The following is a 16,201-nucleotide window of genomic DNA, read 5'->3' on the forward strand; positions in this document are numbered from 1 at the left end:
CTAGTGACAGGGAATTTACTATTTCATTGAGATAGCCTTCTCCATTCTTGAACTGTTTTAATACTTGGGAAGCTTTTCCTTGTTTTAAGTCAAAAATCAACTACTCTTGATGGTTTATGGATAACTTCCATCGAGTGGGAGCACGACAGAACAAGCCTAATCCCTCTTCTTACATGGCAGCTCTTCAAATAAGTTCCTATTCAAAGAAAAAAAAAATCAGTCTGTTTTAGGAAAAAATAAGAAGTCCTGTTGTTTCCTATATTTGAATCCCATCTCTCTCCATTGGGCCTTTGCACGGCTATGTGCTATTTTGGAATGTTTCCTCTCTGTTTTCATATCTTGTAGATTCTAACTTTCTTCAAGGCTCAGCTCAAACTCTACTTCCTTCAAGGGGCATATTCTTATTTCCCCAATTGTTAATCCATTCACCTCCTGGAAACCCTTTTTAACTCTGTATTACACACACACACACACACACACACACACACACACACACACACACACACATAAAAGAATATATAGATATAGAGATAGATATAGGTATATCCTCCATTTACTCATCTGTCTACATTGCTTATCTTCCAATAGAATTATAAGCTTCCTGAGGGCAGGGACTTTCTCATTTTTATATCTATATCCTTAGCCCCTAGTATGTGAAATGTGAAAACTATGTCTATAAATTGAGGCTTTCAGAGTAGCTATTTGATGTCAGGCCGAGCCAGCTGAGGAACTCAGTCTTTTTTGTATTCTTTTCTTTTTTTTTTAGTACACATTTCTTTATGAATCATGTTGGGAGAGAAAAATCAGAATAAAAGGAAAAACCACAGGAGAAGAAAAAAAAAACATAAAAAAGAAGTAAACACAGCATGTGTTGATTTGCATTCAGTCTCCATAGTTCTTTTTCTGAATGCAGATGGCATTTTCTGTCCAAAGTTTATTGGGATTGCTTTGGATCATTGAACCACTGAAAAGAACCAAACCTTTCATAGTTTATCATCGCACATTCTTGCTGTTATTGTGTACAATATATTCCTGGTTCTGCTTCTTTTGCTCAGTCTCAGTTTATATAAATCTTTCCAGGCCTTTTTAAAATTGGCTTATTCATCATTTTTTTAATAAAACAATAATATTCCATTACCTTCATGTACCACAATTTGTTTAGCCATTTCCCAATTGATGGGCAAGCACTCCTTTTCCAGTTCTTTGCTACACAAAACCAGCTGCTACAAACATTTTTGCATATGTGGGTCCTTTTCCCTTCTTTATGATTTCCTTGGAATACAGAATTAGTAATGGCATTGTTGGGTCAAAGTTTATGCACAATCTGAGAGCCCATTGGGCATAGGGGAACTCAGTCTAAATCTGGATTTTCTTCCTAACTATACCACCAACTTTCCAAAGAATACTAGTCAAATTACTTTAATTGGGTGTACCTCAGTTTTTCTATCTTCAAAATGGACAAGTAACAACTGAAAAAGAATGTTGTAGCTTTGAATGATCCCAAGTCACAAAGCATTTTGGAATCCTTAAAGGCAGTGAAAAGCATAGTATGGCTCAGCTGAAGACTAACAGTTTGAACCTCAGCTCTGCCAATTATTAGCTATGTAATTTGAGATTAATCCCTTTCTCTCTCTGGGGCCTCAGGCTCATCATCTGTATGAGGGAAAGATTGGACTAGATCATCTTTATGGCTCCTTCTAATTCTAAGTACCTTGCTTAGGTATACGCAGCTAGTATCAGAACTAACACAAGAAATTTATAGCTATGGAGGGGTCCAATCCCTGGCACTTTAGAGATGTGCAACCTGAGACCCAGAGAGATTACAAGAGCTGGGGGAAGGGGAGGCTCTAACTCCAAATCCAGAGCTCTGTCTATAGCACTATCACACATCACTGTAAAAAAGTAAGAAACTTGGACAGAAAATGCTTTTTTTCTCACCACAGCCCAGCAGGAAGTATGGCTGTTTTGTCCAGATTGTTCTCTGTAAACCATTTCAGAGAATCTCCACCCCCCAAATGATTTCATTCCATGCTATGAGCATCTTCCTCCCCAAAATGAAAATGTGCAGCAAAGACAAGTCATTGATTCTGTTGCAAACCTACTCCGACCCTCAGAACCTCGCCTTTCCACAAAAAAAGTGACGGCACCTTTTTTTTTTATTCCCTAAAAAATCTGTTCTGGACTACAATATTACATGCCAAGTTATTTGGAGGAGGGGGCAAGGGACAAGGGGTACGGGAAGAGTATGTTCTTTCTACTGCAGAAGAAATAATAATAAACTACAAAAACATACATTTCCCAGTCCCCTGCCAAAGGTTGCTATGTTTAGGCTGAATATGCCTATGTTCTCTGCTAGAACACAGTCCCCTTTCATGATGGGGAAAGACAGGAAACAGTAACTCTTCAGGACCTTTTTTCCTCAAAAAGTTTTCTCGATTAGAAATTATGGGCTATTACCTCATGTGTGTAATGTGCTGTAGGGCCTCTTACCGCAAATTATCTGATTATGATGTATTTCTTTGTTTCTCCATGGTTGCCACAAGACACCAAAAAGTCAAGAACGAGCATACGGAACGGTTTAGTGCATGTGATTTCAGTCATTCCTGGATCTCCAAGGTACTGTTTCTGACATTTCAATCATCTTTGCATTTCATCATTCAGAGATCCCATACAGCTGGTCATAAATGGGCTGCCTGAGCTGAAACCCGACTGGCGTCATTAATAACAGGCAGCAGGAACGGTGAGACCGTCAGGTGAGCTTGGGCCGCATCTGTTCTGGGCCACGTCCAGTCAAGGCGGGCGATAGAAACCGGCCACATGTAGGCAGCCTGGCTAGCGTCCCAGCAATCACTCTCCAATTCCATCATCTCCTTTTAACTACAGACATATGCGTGGTGTTCAACAACAGGTGAGCCCATCTAGAGACCATTCTTTGCCCAGAGAAGCAGCAACCAAATATTCTTGTGATAGCAGAGGCTAAAAACATCTTTGTGGGCTTTGCCATATGCTTACTGCCCTAGCACCATTGGGCTAGCTTGCTTCCTTCTCATCTGATCCTTACGTGTAGTTCCCTTACCTGTTCCATACCTGTAATCACCTCTATTCTGCTCTGCTCACAACCCCATCTCCCCCCAATCCATCCCCTGCCCCTCCCACTTTCTGTCACCTCCACTTCACTTCTGTATTGGTTCCTCCTTTCTGTCACCTCCTCTGATGACCTTTTATCTGCTCTCATCAATCCTATCCTGGTTGACCATATTATCCCTGACCCTTAGTTCTCTCTCCTTCCAATCCCTTTTCCATCCCACATCTTCCCTGATCATGGTACCACTGATGGCACCATGGGGGAAGAAGGATCCTCCCATAGACATTGATTGCTTTTCTTATTTGGAGTGTGAAATAGGAAGTCAGGTAGAATTTCTCAGAACTGTCTGCAGGCTACTTATTCTTTCAGAAATCATTTTTGTGACTTTGAGGTCAATCTATGCCCCTTCCTTCCTACTTCTAGCATCAGTCATGATTGCCCTGTGGTGACATAATGGATAAAGGACCTGTCTTGGAGTCAGGAAGACCTGAGTTCCAAACCAGCCTTAGATGCTTATTAGCTATGCTGCTATTGCCTCTATTGCCTCAGTTTCTTCATTTGAAAAATGAGAATAATAATAGCACCTCCTTCCCAGAGCTGTTGTAAAGATCAAATGGAATAATAATTACATACTGCTTGGCAAGTACTAAGTGCTATATAAATGTTGGCTACTATATTTTTATAGAGCATAAAGACATGGCAGAAACAAAGATTTGATGCTATTCAGTACATGTTAGGGGATCCTAGCAGAGATTTTGAAATATTGTTTCTAGGTTTGGCCATTACTGATTTAATAGAATGATGGGTAAAGGAAGATATGAGGCAAGAGCAGAGGGAGACAAAGAAATGAAGGAACTTGACTAGAAAATAAGTCATTCCAAAGTAAGTTATGTTTCTGCCATTGTACTGGATCTCTTCATTTTGATCAGAGCAAAGTGGGTGACAGGGGTAATTGTCTGGTTTGAGGGTGTGGAGGAAAGAGATTCTTAAGTTTCTGGATCAGGAGGTCAGAATGAAGGGCTTCTCCAATTACTCCTGCCAGTAATACATTGAGTGCTTTTTGTACTCAGGATAGTGTCCAGCTACAGAATCAAAGGATTTAGACCACAAGGCACCAGAAGAGATTTGATCCAATCCCCTCATTTTACAAATAAAGTGATGGCCAGAGATGGAAAATGACTAGCTTGAGGACATACAGCTAGTCATAGGATTGTTGATTTTAGAGGACATTAATTACAACTTTCTCATTTTATATTAGGAAAATGGTGGCACTGGGAAAGTGACTTGTCCAAGTTCACACAATTATTAAATATCTGAGGCGGCATTTTGTAAAGGGCTACAACTGAGCAGATGCAAGGTAACCTAGCACTTGAGGCTAATTACCAATTGGACAATTCTCTATTAACATGTTTGGAGGATGACCCTACTTAACAATTCTGTGCTGGTTCCATTGGTGGGTGTAGACAAAGAAGGGGAAGTGAGAGCAGAGGGTGGAGTAGGAGGAGGAGATTCATTCTTTGGCGGTGGAGAGAGAGGAAGGAGATGGAGAGATTCCTAGGTCTAATCCCCTGAGAGCTACCCTAAAAGAACAAGAATAAAGACTTTTGCTTATCCTGACCCCGGCTGATTCTAAGATATCCAGGGTCACAATAGCATTTGAACTTAGGTCATGATTCCAAGTCTAGCTCTCTATGCACTTTATCATACTCTCTTTTAAATCTGGGTCTTCTGATGGGCTCCAAATCCAATGCACCTTCAAGATCTGTGTTCAAATCACAGCTACACAACCTACAACTTCACATCCCTCATCTGTAACATAAAAAGTCGCACTGCATGACCTCTATGGTCTTGTCTAACTCTAAATTCTATGTTCCAACAAGCAGAACTGGAGAAAAGAAACTTTACATTACATTAGGATGTCACTGAAACAACCAAACACCAGCCCAGGGAGCACATCCCACTTCCCCCCCCTCCCCCCATACATTCACCATTTTCCAGTTCTACTCCATAGAAGGTGGAGAAGGGAAGATAAGCCTTCACTTCCGCCTTCCACAGAACCAGAGCACCATGAGTCTACCCAGCCCCTATTTGTACCCTATGTCCTCCTGACTCCTCATCTTGAATGGAAAATTAAACCAGCTTTTGTCAGAAGGATCACTGACCTTTTAGTCAAAAGATCAGAGAACTGAGAGTCGAAAGAAAGGCTTGAAGATCATTTCGTTCAATCATTTGCCCAAGATAAAAGTAGCCTCACAATTTGAACTTGGAAAACCCCAGCAAGTTTTTGTTATCTATGGCCATGTGACAGTGGGGAAAAAAGTGTAACAATGAAAATCACTGAAGACAAAAGACTGGATAATTCACAAATGACCTTGTTAAATACCTTTATATGATTTAAATGATAATGTCTCCATACACACTGGGTAACTTTATTCTATTCCTACCTAGATATTAATTCCCTGAAAAGACTGAGGAACATTCCCAAAATGGCTTTAGATATTGGCCAGGAACAAAGGCTTAAGGAATGCAACAAATAAAAGATTCTTTTAATGAGTCCCTATGGTCAGATCACCAGATCATAGGGTTATGGGTTTATAACCTGAAGGGACTTTCAACGTTGTCCTAACACTATTCAGTACCTGGTGAAATGGATCACTCAGAGCAGACAAATTCAAAGAATAATCCATGTAATAAAAACCTATCTGAAGGACGCAGGTAAAAAATGGAAAAAGAAAAAAAAAGACAACTGTTCCCTGGGTAGTTAAGAGCAGCCCAGAGGATAAAAGGCATTGGCAAGGACTTTAAAAGCTGTTAGCAAAGGGTTCCCAGGGGTTCGAGGAGCTCCCTGCTGTACTGAAAACCATTTTTATATACCGCTTGCCCAAAGCACATAGCTCAGGCCCAGATCAATCCTACCTGGCGGCAAAATTAACCCAAATCACCTCAGGTCTACACCATAATTTTCTTCCAATGGTCTCAGCTGGTGTGGTGGAAAGTCGGGAGGCTGAGGGAGGAGGTTGGGAGGAGGTAACTCACTTCTCAGTTCCACGAGTCCTTACCCACAATAAAGGTCATCATTTTAGGCAAAGTGAGCTTCTCCTAGCATAAAAGATCACCGAATCACAGGATTTAGAAGGGGAAGAGACTTAACAGATAATCTAGTCTCTCCCCTTTTCCCCATTTTATAGATAAATAAACTAAGGGCCAGCAGGCGTGATTAATTTGATTAAGGTCATACAGCAAGAATATGTGGCTTTTAAAGCCCTCCATAACCTGGCTTCTTCCAACTCACTTGGGTCTTACACCTTACACTTGCCCCTCTGCCAACCATTGGCACCTGGCTCCTTGCTGCTCCTCATAATAGCCATTCCATCTCTTGACTGTGAATGTTTTTAACTGACTGTCCCCCCCCTCCTTGTCTCCTCATCTCCTCCTCCTGGCTTCCCCTAGGTTCCTCCACATCTCAGTTAATTTCCCATGTTTTGCAAGAAGCCTTTCCAGATCCCACCTACAGTTATATCTTCCCTTGTTCATCTGCAATTTATCCTGTGTACATCTTCTTTCTTTGCAAGTCGATTCTCTCATTAGACTGTGAGCTTCTTGAATGAAGGGATTCTCTCTGGCCTTTCTGTATATCTGCAGTACTTAGCCGGGTGCCCGGCGCATAGCAGGTACTTACTAAATGTTTGTTGGCTGATTGAATATAACAGAGCAGAATTGGAACCCAGGCCCTCTCATGCCATCTTTCTTTCTCTTTTGGATCATAGCTATTTGTGTTTTTCACCAATGTTCTCCCAAGCCTGGTTATAAGGATGCCAGCTGGGTATCAGTTCTGGCAGGTCCCACCAAGGTTGGAAAGACTCTGTGTCCAGTAATGGACTGCCTATCTTCTGAGAACCAGCCTCGCCCTATTAGAGAGACTCACTCATCACCAGATTGGCTGTAGTGCGCTGAAGCTTTTTGGCCCCAGAAGCTCCATAAAACATGGAGCCTGCAAGATCTTAGTCAGTGCAGAAAATATACACAAGATCATAGATCCTTGATGTATTGATGTGAAATTACTTGTGTACATGTTTCATCATCCCATTAGTTATGAACTACTTGAGGTCAGGGAACATATCTTATTTTTTTTTAAATCGTCACTTATTTACTTATATTTTAAATTACATTTTATTATTATTTTTTCAATGAATAAGCGTTTATTTTCTTATCCTCCCACATTCTCAGACCTTCCCTTGGGAGTAGGGGGTGAGGGAAGGGATGGGAAATGAAAAAGAAAACCCTTGTAACTAATATTCATAGACAAGCAAAACAAATTCCCACATTTGCCATGTCTACAAATGGGTAAATCGTTCTGTATATTTAGTCTATCACTTCTCTATCAGGAGGTAGATAGAATGTTTTATCATTGGTCCTCTGAAACTATGGTACCGTGCTTTATTCATTTTTATGTCCTCCAGTACTTATTCTGGGGCTTTACAGATAATAAGGGTTTAACAAATATTCACTGAATCAAAGTGAATTGAATGTTGTGAAATGGATAATGTACAGATTGACTCTATATGCAATTATCATTGATAACTTATTATAACAAAAATAGTTTTGACTCTGAGAAGCCCTTGAAAAGGTCTTGGGGACTCCCAGAGGTCCCTGAATCCCACTTTGGGAACTAGTGACCTACTCAGTAGAATGCCAGTAAAGGGTTTCAGAAGCTGCTTTCTCCCAGCTCATGATCAAGTGTAAATACAAAGTTTTGACTGTGAGAAGGCGGCTGTGGGAGTTCTGCTGCCCCATCAGAAACCAAACGTAGATCCAGACATATAAACCCATCCTGACCTCTCTTACTCTGATGAACAAAACTCTTGGCTGACCAGTACAGAGAGTAGCATCAACTCCACCAAATGGCTCTAAAACAGTCTCCGCTGTAGAGTCAGGAATTCCCCCTCATTCAGTAAAGACAAGAAGCCCATTAAAAGTCTCCAAAGTGAGTCAGATCCAACTTTTGGTGACCATGTCAAATACATGAGATCAACTCTCCAGGCCCAGGGTTTGAGTCTAATCTTCCAGTGCAGGGTGCTGAGTACAACTGGCTTCCTTAGTGAGAAAAATTGGGGTGACAGAGGAGGAGGGGAAAGGACTTATGTCCAAGCCTGGGAAATGAAGGGAACAAGAGCCCCCTACATTTCTAAGAGCATTCTTTCTCCTGTGTCCTTCTCCCCACAAATACCTTCTCATTGAGGATCATGTTATACTTCTCAGAGAACCCAGCCTACAACTATTGTACTTTCTTAAGCAATGTCTGAGCCATTGACGCAGAATGGGAGTCTCAGCTTGGCTTTGGGACAGGAGCTCTGTCATCAAGGGACATTTCCCTATAGATCGAAGGAATTGGTATTAGTAGGCACTCTCTCTTGAACTTCTTTTCTATGATTTTGTGCTGTCTATCCCATCTGCATCCCTAGTAGCCTTGAGGTCAGAGCCTTCTAAGTAAATATCTTTGTACCCCCAAACAATACCAACTACTGCCCAATAGGTGCTTAAATAAAGCTTGTTCTAATGAGGAAGAGAATATGAAGAGGTATCAGTGTTAACATCTATGAATGGGAGGAGTCCCAGAGCTTCGCCTCATACTTCAGCATTGGCCATTCCCCTCTCCCCACCTGGGTAGCACGGGAACACCATTCTTAATTTGTCCAGCTAACTGGCCATATACGTCAACAGTAAGCTGGTGATAAGAAAACTGAGAAGGAATCGATCAATAAGGTTTTTTACTCTGTGCTGGGCACTGGAGATAAAAATACAGAAACGAAATCCATCCCAGACCTGGAAAAAGATATGGTCTAAGAAAGAGAGACTGTGTGTGTGTGTGTGTGTGTGTGTGTGTGTGTGTGTGTGTATAACTCTCTGGTAGATAAATGAATAGATATAGACCTATTTATTTAGATAGAAATATTGATGTATATAGGTATTCACATATATCTAAAAGTGAGTAAGTCAGGGGTGTATGTGTGTGTGTGTGTGTGTGTGTGTGTAAGTGGCTATATGGATATAACTCTCCCCTCAGTAGATATACAGTTATGGATCTATTTATATTATGTATATATATATATATATATATATATATATATATATATATATATATATATATATATATATATATATAGTTGTATGTAGCCCCCCACACACTATACTTGACAGGTAAGTGAAATGTGAGTGTGTATCTGCGTCTCTGTGTTACCTGAGCCCCCAAATCCATCCTTATGGAATCCTCTGCTCATTGGTGGTGATTTATGCCCCATGCCAGTAATTGGATTTAAAGGAGAGTTGTTCAGAGCAATAGAGATGAGAGACTGGTTTTATTCAGTCTTTTGGGGGACTTTTGGCTTCCGGTTGTTTGAGAGAGATTCCAACCTCTCTTCAGGGCCATGAAGGGAGAAAGACTCTGGGAAGACTCATGAGAGGAGCTAGCAGTCTCTATCATGTCCCTATCCTTAGCTTGGTATACTAGAAGCTAAAAGGAATTTTCTCTGACTCTTCATCTCTCTGTCTTTTCGTCTTTTTGTCTTTGTCTTATCTCTCTGTCTCTGTGTCTCCTCTCCATCTGTCTCTCTTTTTTCTCTCTGTGGCTCTGTGTCTGTGTCTGTCTCTATGTATGTTTCTATCTTTGTCTGTCTCTACGTCCCCGTGTCTGTCTCTGTTTCTTTCTCCTGGTTGAGCTGAGATACCTTGCTCCCAATGGAGCTCCCAAGGAGAGAGTATCTTTTCTTCTTTTTTCTGTATTGCCTGGTATATCTTTTGACATGTATATTCTTTCTGACTTCTCTTTTGCTATTGATTTGGATAAATGGTTTGGGTTTTGGGTTTTTTTTTTTTTTGCAATCAGCAATTTGCAATGTATGTTTCCCCTGTGAGACGGGTATTGGTGGGAGGAAGTCAAGCTTTGGATACAGAGGATGGGATCTTTCTTTTTCCAATAAATCATATTGATCAAGAGTTTAGCTTGAATTGAGAAGTACACCCCCTATAATTATGATAGACTTAGCTCTTTTCAGCAGTGATCCAAGACAATTCCAAGAGACTTGGTCTAGAAAATGCTGTCCACATGCAAAGAGAGAACTAAGGAGACTGAATGTCAAGGAAAGAGTAGTATTTTCACCTTTTGTTGTTGTTTGCTTTTTTATTTCTCATAGTTTTTTTCCCATTTGGTATGATTTTTCTTGCACATCATGCTGAATATGGAAATAGATTTAAACTGATTATGTAGGTATAATCTATATCAGATGATTTGCTGTCTTGGGGAGGAAAGAGTAAGGGAGAGAGGGAGAAAAAGTTTGGAACACAAAATCTTACAAAAATGAATGTTGAAAAGTATCTTTAGATGTATTTGGAAAAATAAAATACTACTGAGAAAAAAGAACTCCCCTAAATGAAGAATGTTTAACGGAACAGATAGATATAATTCTAGCCTGCTACCCTTTTCTATGGAGAGCAGTATGGTCAGTCTCTACCTTCCACTTCCTGCTTCCCCTCCTGGCAGGAATTAAAGGAGAAGACTAGGGAAAGGAGATAGTAGGGATATCTTATTCTGGTCTCCATGTGAATCATATTGAGATAGCCTTCATTGAGACAAAATAGATATATATACAAGATAATTTTGGGGGAGAAAATGATAGCAGCTAGAGGGATAGGGGAAGGCTTTATGAAGAAGCTGATGCTTGAATTGAATCTTGAAGGAAATCAGGGATTTCAAGAGGTGGAAGAAAGTGTGGGAGACAGACAATGCAAAGACACAAAGAAGAGAGACATAGTATCACTATGTAGCATGAAAAACTCATGTAATCTCTTAGTTTCAGTGTCCTCATCTATAAAATGGGAATAATAATAGCAGGATAGTTGTGAAGATAAAATGAGGAAATATTTGTAAAGTGCTTTGCCAACCTAAAGAGTTAAATATTAGTTATGAGTATTAATTATTAAAATAACTAATATTATTAATTATTTATAATAATTATATATATATAAATTATGTATAATTAATTAATTATTAATTAATGCAACATTATGGTTATCCTTTTGTGCTATAACACAAAGTGCTGTAGTGTATGTGAAGGGGAATCATTTGTAATAAGCTGGAAGGGTAGGATCTGATCAGCTTATGAAAGGCTTTATTTTATCTTATTTTATCTTCAAGGTCATATGAAGTCACTGGAGGTAGTTGGGGAGAGGAGTCCTATGATCAAACTTGTGCTTAGGAAGTAGTGGGGAAGATGTGTTATAGTGAGGAGAGAAAACAAATTATTTTCTATCTTTTATATAATTATCTTTCAAACAATTAGACATTCCCTTCTCTCCCACCTTTAGTTCTTTCTTTCTTGAGCTGAATAATCTGAGTTCTTTCCTTCAGGAGGAAGAAGAAGGCAAAATAGGAGAGGAGGATGGGAGGGGGAATAGTGGTGGCAAAGCTCAAACCTAGGAAGGATGGGTGAGTTGCAGGAAGGATATGAGCAAAACCCAGTGGAGGCTTTGACCCAGCCATACTACTACTGGGCTTATACCCCAAGGAACTACTAAAGAAGGGAAAGGGACCTGTATGTGCCAAAATGTTTGTGGCAGCTCTTTTCATAGTGGCTAGAAACTGGAAGATGAATGGATGTCCATCAGTTGGAGAATGGTTGGGTAAATTATGGTATATGAATGTTATGGAATATTATTGTTCTGTAAGAAATGACCAACAGGAGAAATACAGAGAGGCTTGGGGAGACTTACATCAACTGATGCCGAGTGAAACGAGCAGAACCAGAAGATCACTATACACTTCAACAATGATACTGTACGAGGTTGTATGCTGATGGAAGTGGATTTTTTCAACATAGAGAAGAGCTAATCCAATTCCAATTGATTAATGATGGACAGAACCAGCTACATCCAGAAAAGGAACACTGGGAAATGAGTGTAAACTGTTATTTTTACCTTCTGAATCCAATTCTTCCTGTGCAACAAAAAATTCGGTTCTACACACATATATTGTATCTAGAATATACTGTAATATATTTAACATATATAAGACTGCTTGCCATCTGGGGGAGGGGGTTGGGGGAGGAAGGGAAAAAATCTGAACAGAAGTAAGTGCAAGGGATAATGTTGTAAAAAATTACCCATGCATGTGTACTGTTAAAAAATGTTATAATTATAAAATAAAATAAAAATTAAAAAAAAAAAAAAGAAAACCCAGTGGAGGGTAGGAAGTGGGATAGTAGTAAAGGGATTGTAGGAGGGGAAATATTGTGACATTGGGTTTCTAACCATATCCTTATAAGCCTGAGCTGCTTCTAGTGGCAAAGGGCAATAATATGACTGAAGCAACTCGCATTGACTGAACTTGGTTTGAGGAAGCTTCCAATAAGGAGACTCCTCATGCTCTGAAACAAGAACTGAGAACCTCCTTGCCTGGCACACAGTTGGCACTTACTACATGTTTGTTGCTGGATGGGCTGGCTCTTGTAAAGAGAAAGAAGAGACTGAATTTGTTGGTAATTTGAAAATAGACTTCATGAGTAATTCAACATGGCTGCCGCATTCTGTGATCCAACAACAGGACAAAAGCATCTCCACAAAGCTGGACACAGGCCTATCTAATGGCCACACACTGAGGCCACAAAGCAGAGTTTCCAGGGCCAGCAAACACCCCTGAGATGGACAGATTTATCCAAGCTCTAATTTCCTCTCATGCTGCCCCTTATTATTTATCACCCCTAAGTTTCCTTGAACTTGGGGATGGATGGGGCTGTCTTTGAAAGAGAACTCCCAAGATTGAAAGGGACTCAAGAGACCTTCCTCTATAGCAGGGCTTCTTAAACTTATTCCACTCACAATCCCTTTTCACCTAAATTTTTACATGACCCTGGGTATATAAATAAGTACATAAAATAGGCATACAAATCAAACATTTACTGAGAGTAAATCATAATTTCATGACCCTTCACATTCAGTTACGCCACCCCATACCCACATGCCCATAACCCCAGTTGTGATCTATGGTTTAAGGAGTTTTGTTCTAAAGTATTATCAACAAGTACTTATCTACTTTATCTATTATTTAATATTTCCAAGAATGAGGAAGTCACTACCTCCCAAAACAGCCCATTGCATTTTGGGAAGTTCTTTCTTTTATGGAGTCAAAATATTGTTCAAAGCAACTTCGACTGCTGGCTCTTGGTTTTGACCTCCGATCAAGTAGAATAATTACAATCCCTTTTTGATAAACAGTGGAGGCAGTTGGAGACAGTGATCATGTCTTCCTTCTCTCCGCTAATCCAGCCACCCCTAATTCTTCATATCCATCCTCAGATCTATGTCTTGGTCTCTGGTCGTCTTGTCTCTTCATCATCTGGAGGCATTCCAACTTATCAATGTCCTTTCTAAAATGGGGCACTTTGTCCCTCATCTTCCTTAAATCCAGGACTGTGCTAGTGCTAGCTTTGCTGCTGTATCATACAAAGTGAGCTTGCAAACTACTAAAACCTCCAGATTTTTAAAAAAACAAACTTCTTTCTAACTCTGCCTGCCCATCCATTATGTGTGGAACATCCTGTGGGAACCCCAATATGGCGCTTACCTTTCACACAGGCCTGTACCAGTCCATACCATTCCCCACAGCTGTCGCAGAGCAAGGTGAAGGCAGTCTCCTTGTGACCCATGACGTAGCCCTGAGCACAGACATACAGCAGCTCATCCCCCATCTCAAATCCAGTGTGGCCATGTAGGATGGTGTGAGGGAAAGAAGGGGGATCCCCACATGGTTTATCTGAGGAGAGAGGGAAAAGGAATATTGTTCATAAATTACAAAAAACACAGCCTGGTTTGAAGCCTTCGGGAAAGGAAAAAAATATTAAAAGTCCCAGTGTGTTATTGGTTTTGCAGCAAATTTTTCCTAAAATAGTTGCCAAAGCAATCTCTTTTACCGATAAGATCATGAACATAGGAAATAATCCCTACAAGGAATCTGTTTTCTTTGATTCAGGCATCTGCCCCATTTCTCACTTAGTATTTGGGTAAAGATTTGTGACCCACAAGATCATGAGGCTGCCATTCTTGGTTCAAAAACATGGCTTCAACCTAGGCAGCTTGACTGTTGGTTTTCATAGTTTTGTGTAGACTTCCATTTTGATAGAGGAAAAAAAATAAAATAAAAAAGGATCGAACACACAAAAGGGAAACTTCATTGGCAGCTTTAGTCTGTCTTTGCTTTTCACCCTGTGGCCAGAGAAGACGGATTACAGTCTTTGTTTCCTTTCATGGAGGCCACTGTTATCTGGTGATGATTTCTAGTCACCCTGAAATCTATCCTACTTAATTCTCTAAAGGCCCAGCATCTCTCTCCATGCCCTCAGTCATTAATCTCCTCTCGGAACGGGGGTCTCTCTCTCTATTATCTAATCTTGTTAAGATCTCATTTGGATTCAGTCAGTGATGGAGAACATTGGACTTTTCAACAAACAGAATACTACAGAAATTCTTAACTTGGAGTCCATAAAGTTCAAAAAATAAATTTTGATAATTCTTTCAATAAATTCTTTGTAATTATATGAATTTTATTTGAGTCATTTGAAAACATTCTGAGAAGGGGTCTATAGGTTCCACCACTCTGCCAATAGAACCTATGACACACAAAATTTAAAATCCCTGGAATAAAGGACGTCATGAAAGCATAGTGATGACCCCATATGTTCCACATCTGGTACCACTCCCCAACTATGTCCTCCGCTGCAGAATACACTCATTCATCCTCTCCAATTTTATTACTACACAAGGTTGGGGTAGGCACTCTATTCTCTCTAGGGTGTGACAAATATTTTTATGAACTGAGAGAGAAAGATGATTAACCAAATATAGCACCATTCTCTCCTAAGTAAAACCCAAGCTCGATAGCAGATAGAAAGGAAAATATTCCATCCCACAAGACTCTGGGGATCTTCTCCATCGAAAGATATTTCCATAATGGCATAGGCGGGGAATCTGGCCCAGGAAAACCACCAAAACCCATCTGACATTCTCGGACCATTTACTATAGATTTCTGGGTTTCCCACACACATGCAGCAAGTAAGTTCCAGTCATTTGGCCTGGGTGTTTTCTGCCTCTTGGATGAAAGCTTTTTATTTTAACTAAATATGCTGAGTTTAGGAAGAAGCATTCCCTGTTAGGAACTTCATGAATTTAGTGCCCTGGGCTTCCTAGCCCTTTGCTTCTGGACTCAAATAAAGAAAGAATGAAGTATCTCTAGCTTTGGCTGTCAAGGAAGCCAAAATGTTTTCAGCCTTTACCACCAACTCTCAATGATCCAAGGGCAGGATTAGAGTCCTGGCCCTGGAGTCAGGAGGACCTGATTTCAAATCCGGACTCAGACACTTAACATTTACTAGCTGTGTGACTCTGGCCAAGTCACTTAATTCCAATTGTCTACAGGGGAAAAAAACCAACAAAAACAAAACTCTCAATGATGCAGTGGTTGATCATTCTAGTAAATAACCCTAATATTAACTATCTCCCAGAGTTGCTGAAGTACTCAAGTGAAATGATGCAAATAAAGAGTTTCTTACGCTTCAAAAAACTCTATAAATAGATATTTTGTTGGGATTAGGAAATGACAGACATGTAATTATAGACTTATAAGACCAACATCTTAGATTTAGAATTGGAAAGACCCTGGAGATCAAGTTCAACTCTCTCACTTTCCAAATGAAGAAATAGAGGCCCAGAGTGGTCAAGTGATTTTTGCAGAGTCACACAGTTAGTAAGTAACCAAGGAATAAGAATTTAAGCTCTGGTGCTCCTGACTGCAGCCACTAATTATACAGTTTAGAGGGAAACTCCCATTAAGTGATAGTTAATTAAGTGCTAATTAATCTCCAAAGAGAGTTCAACACTTATGAGAAAGGGCACCTGACCTGCAATTTAGAGTCTTAGAGAGAGCTACTTGGGAGGCCACTAAAGGGTTACGACATTTCCCCAGGATCACACAGTCCATATATACTTAAGGAAGATCTTGAATCCAAATCTTCCTAGATTCAAGGTCAGCTTTTAATATTTCACTGTTAATAAGCATCACTAGTACTCTA

The 16,201-nt window shown here is 40.0% G+C and overlaps 1 protein-coding gene across 1 annotated transcript in view; it reads right to left on the bottom strand.

Annotated features, from left to right (window-relative positions):
• The window catches only part of SUSD5 (sushi domain containing 5), a 100,104-nt gene that overhangs the window by 15,117 nt on the left and 68,786 nt on the right, over positions 1-16,201 (bottom strand). Inside the window, exon 4 of the mRNA XM_074272217.1 lies at positions 13,701-13,889. Within this exon, the coding sequence (XP_074128318.1) occupies positions 13,701-13,889 (189 nt within the window). The remainder of the gene's footprint in view (positions 1-13,700; positions 13,890-16,201) is intronic.

The sequence above is a fragment of the Sminthopsis crassicaudata genome, chromosome 5, assembly GCF_048593235.1.
Source record: "Sminthopsis crassicaudata isolate SCR6 chromosome 5, ASM4859323v1, whole genome shotgun sequence".
NCBI classification, from domain to species: domain Eukaryota; kingdom Metazoa; phylum Chordata; class Mammalia; order Dasyuromorphia; family Dasyuridae; genus Sminthopsis; species Sminthopsis crassicaudata.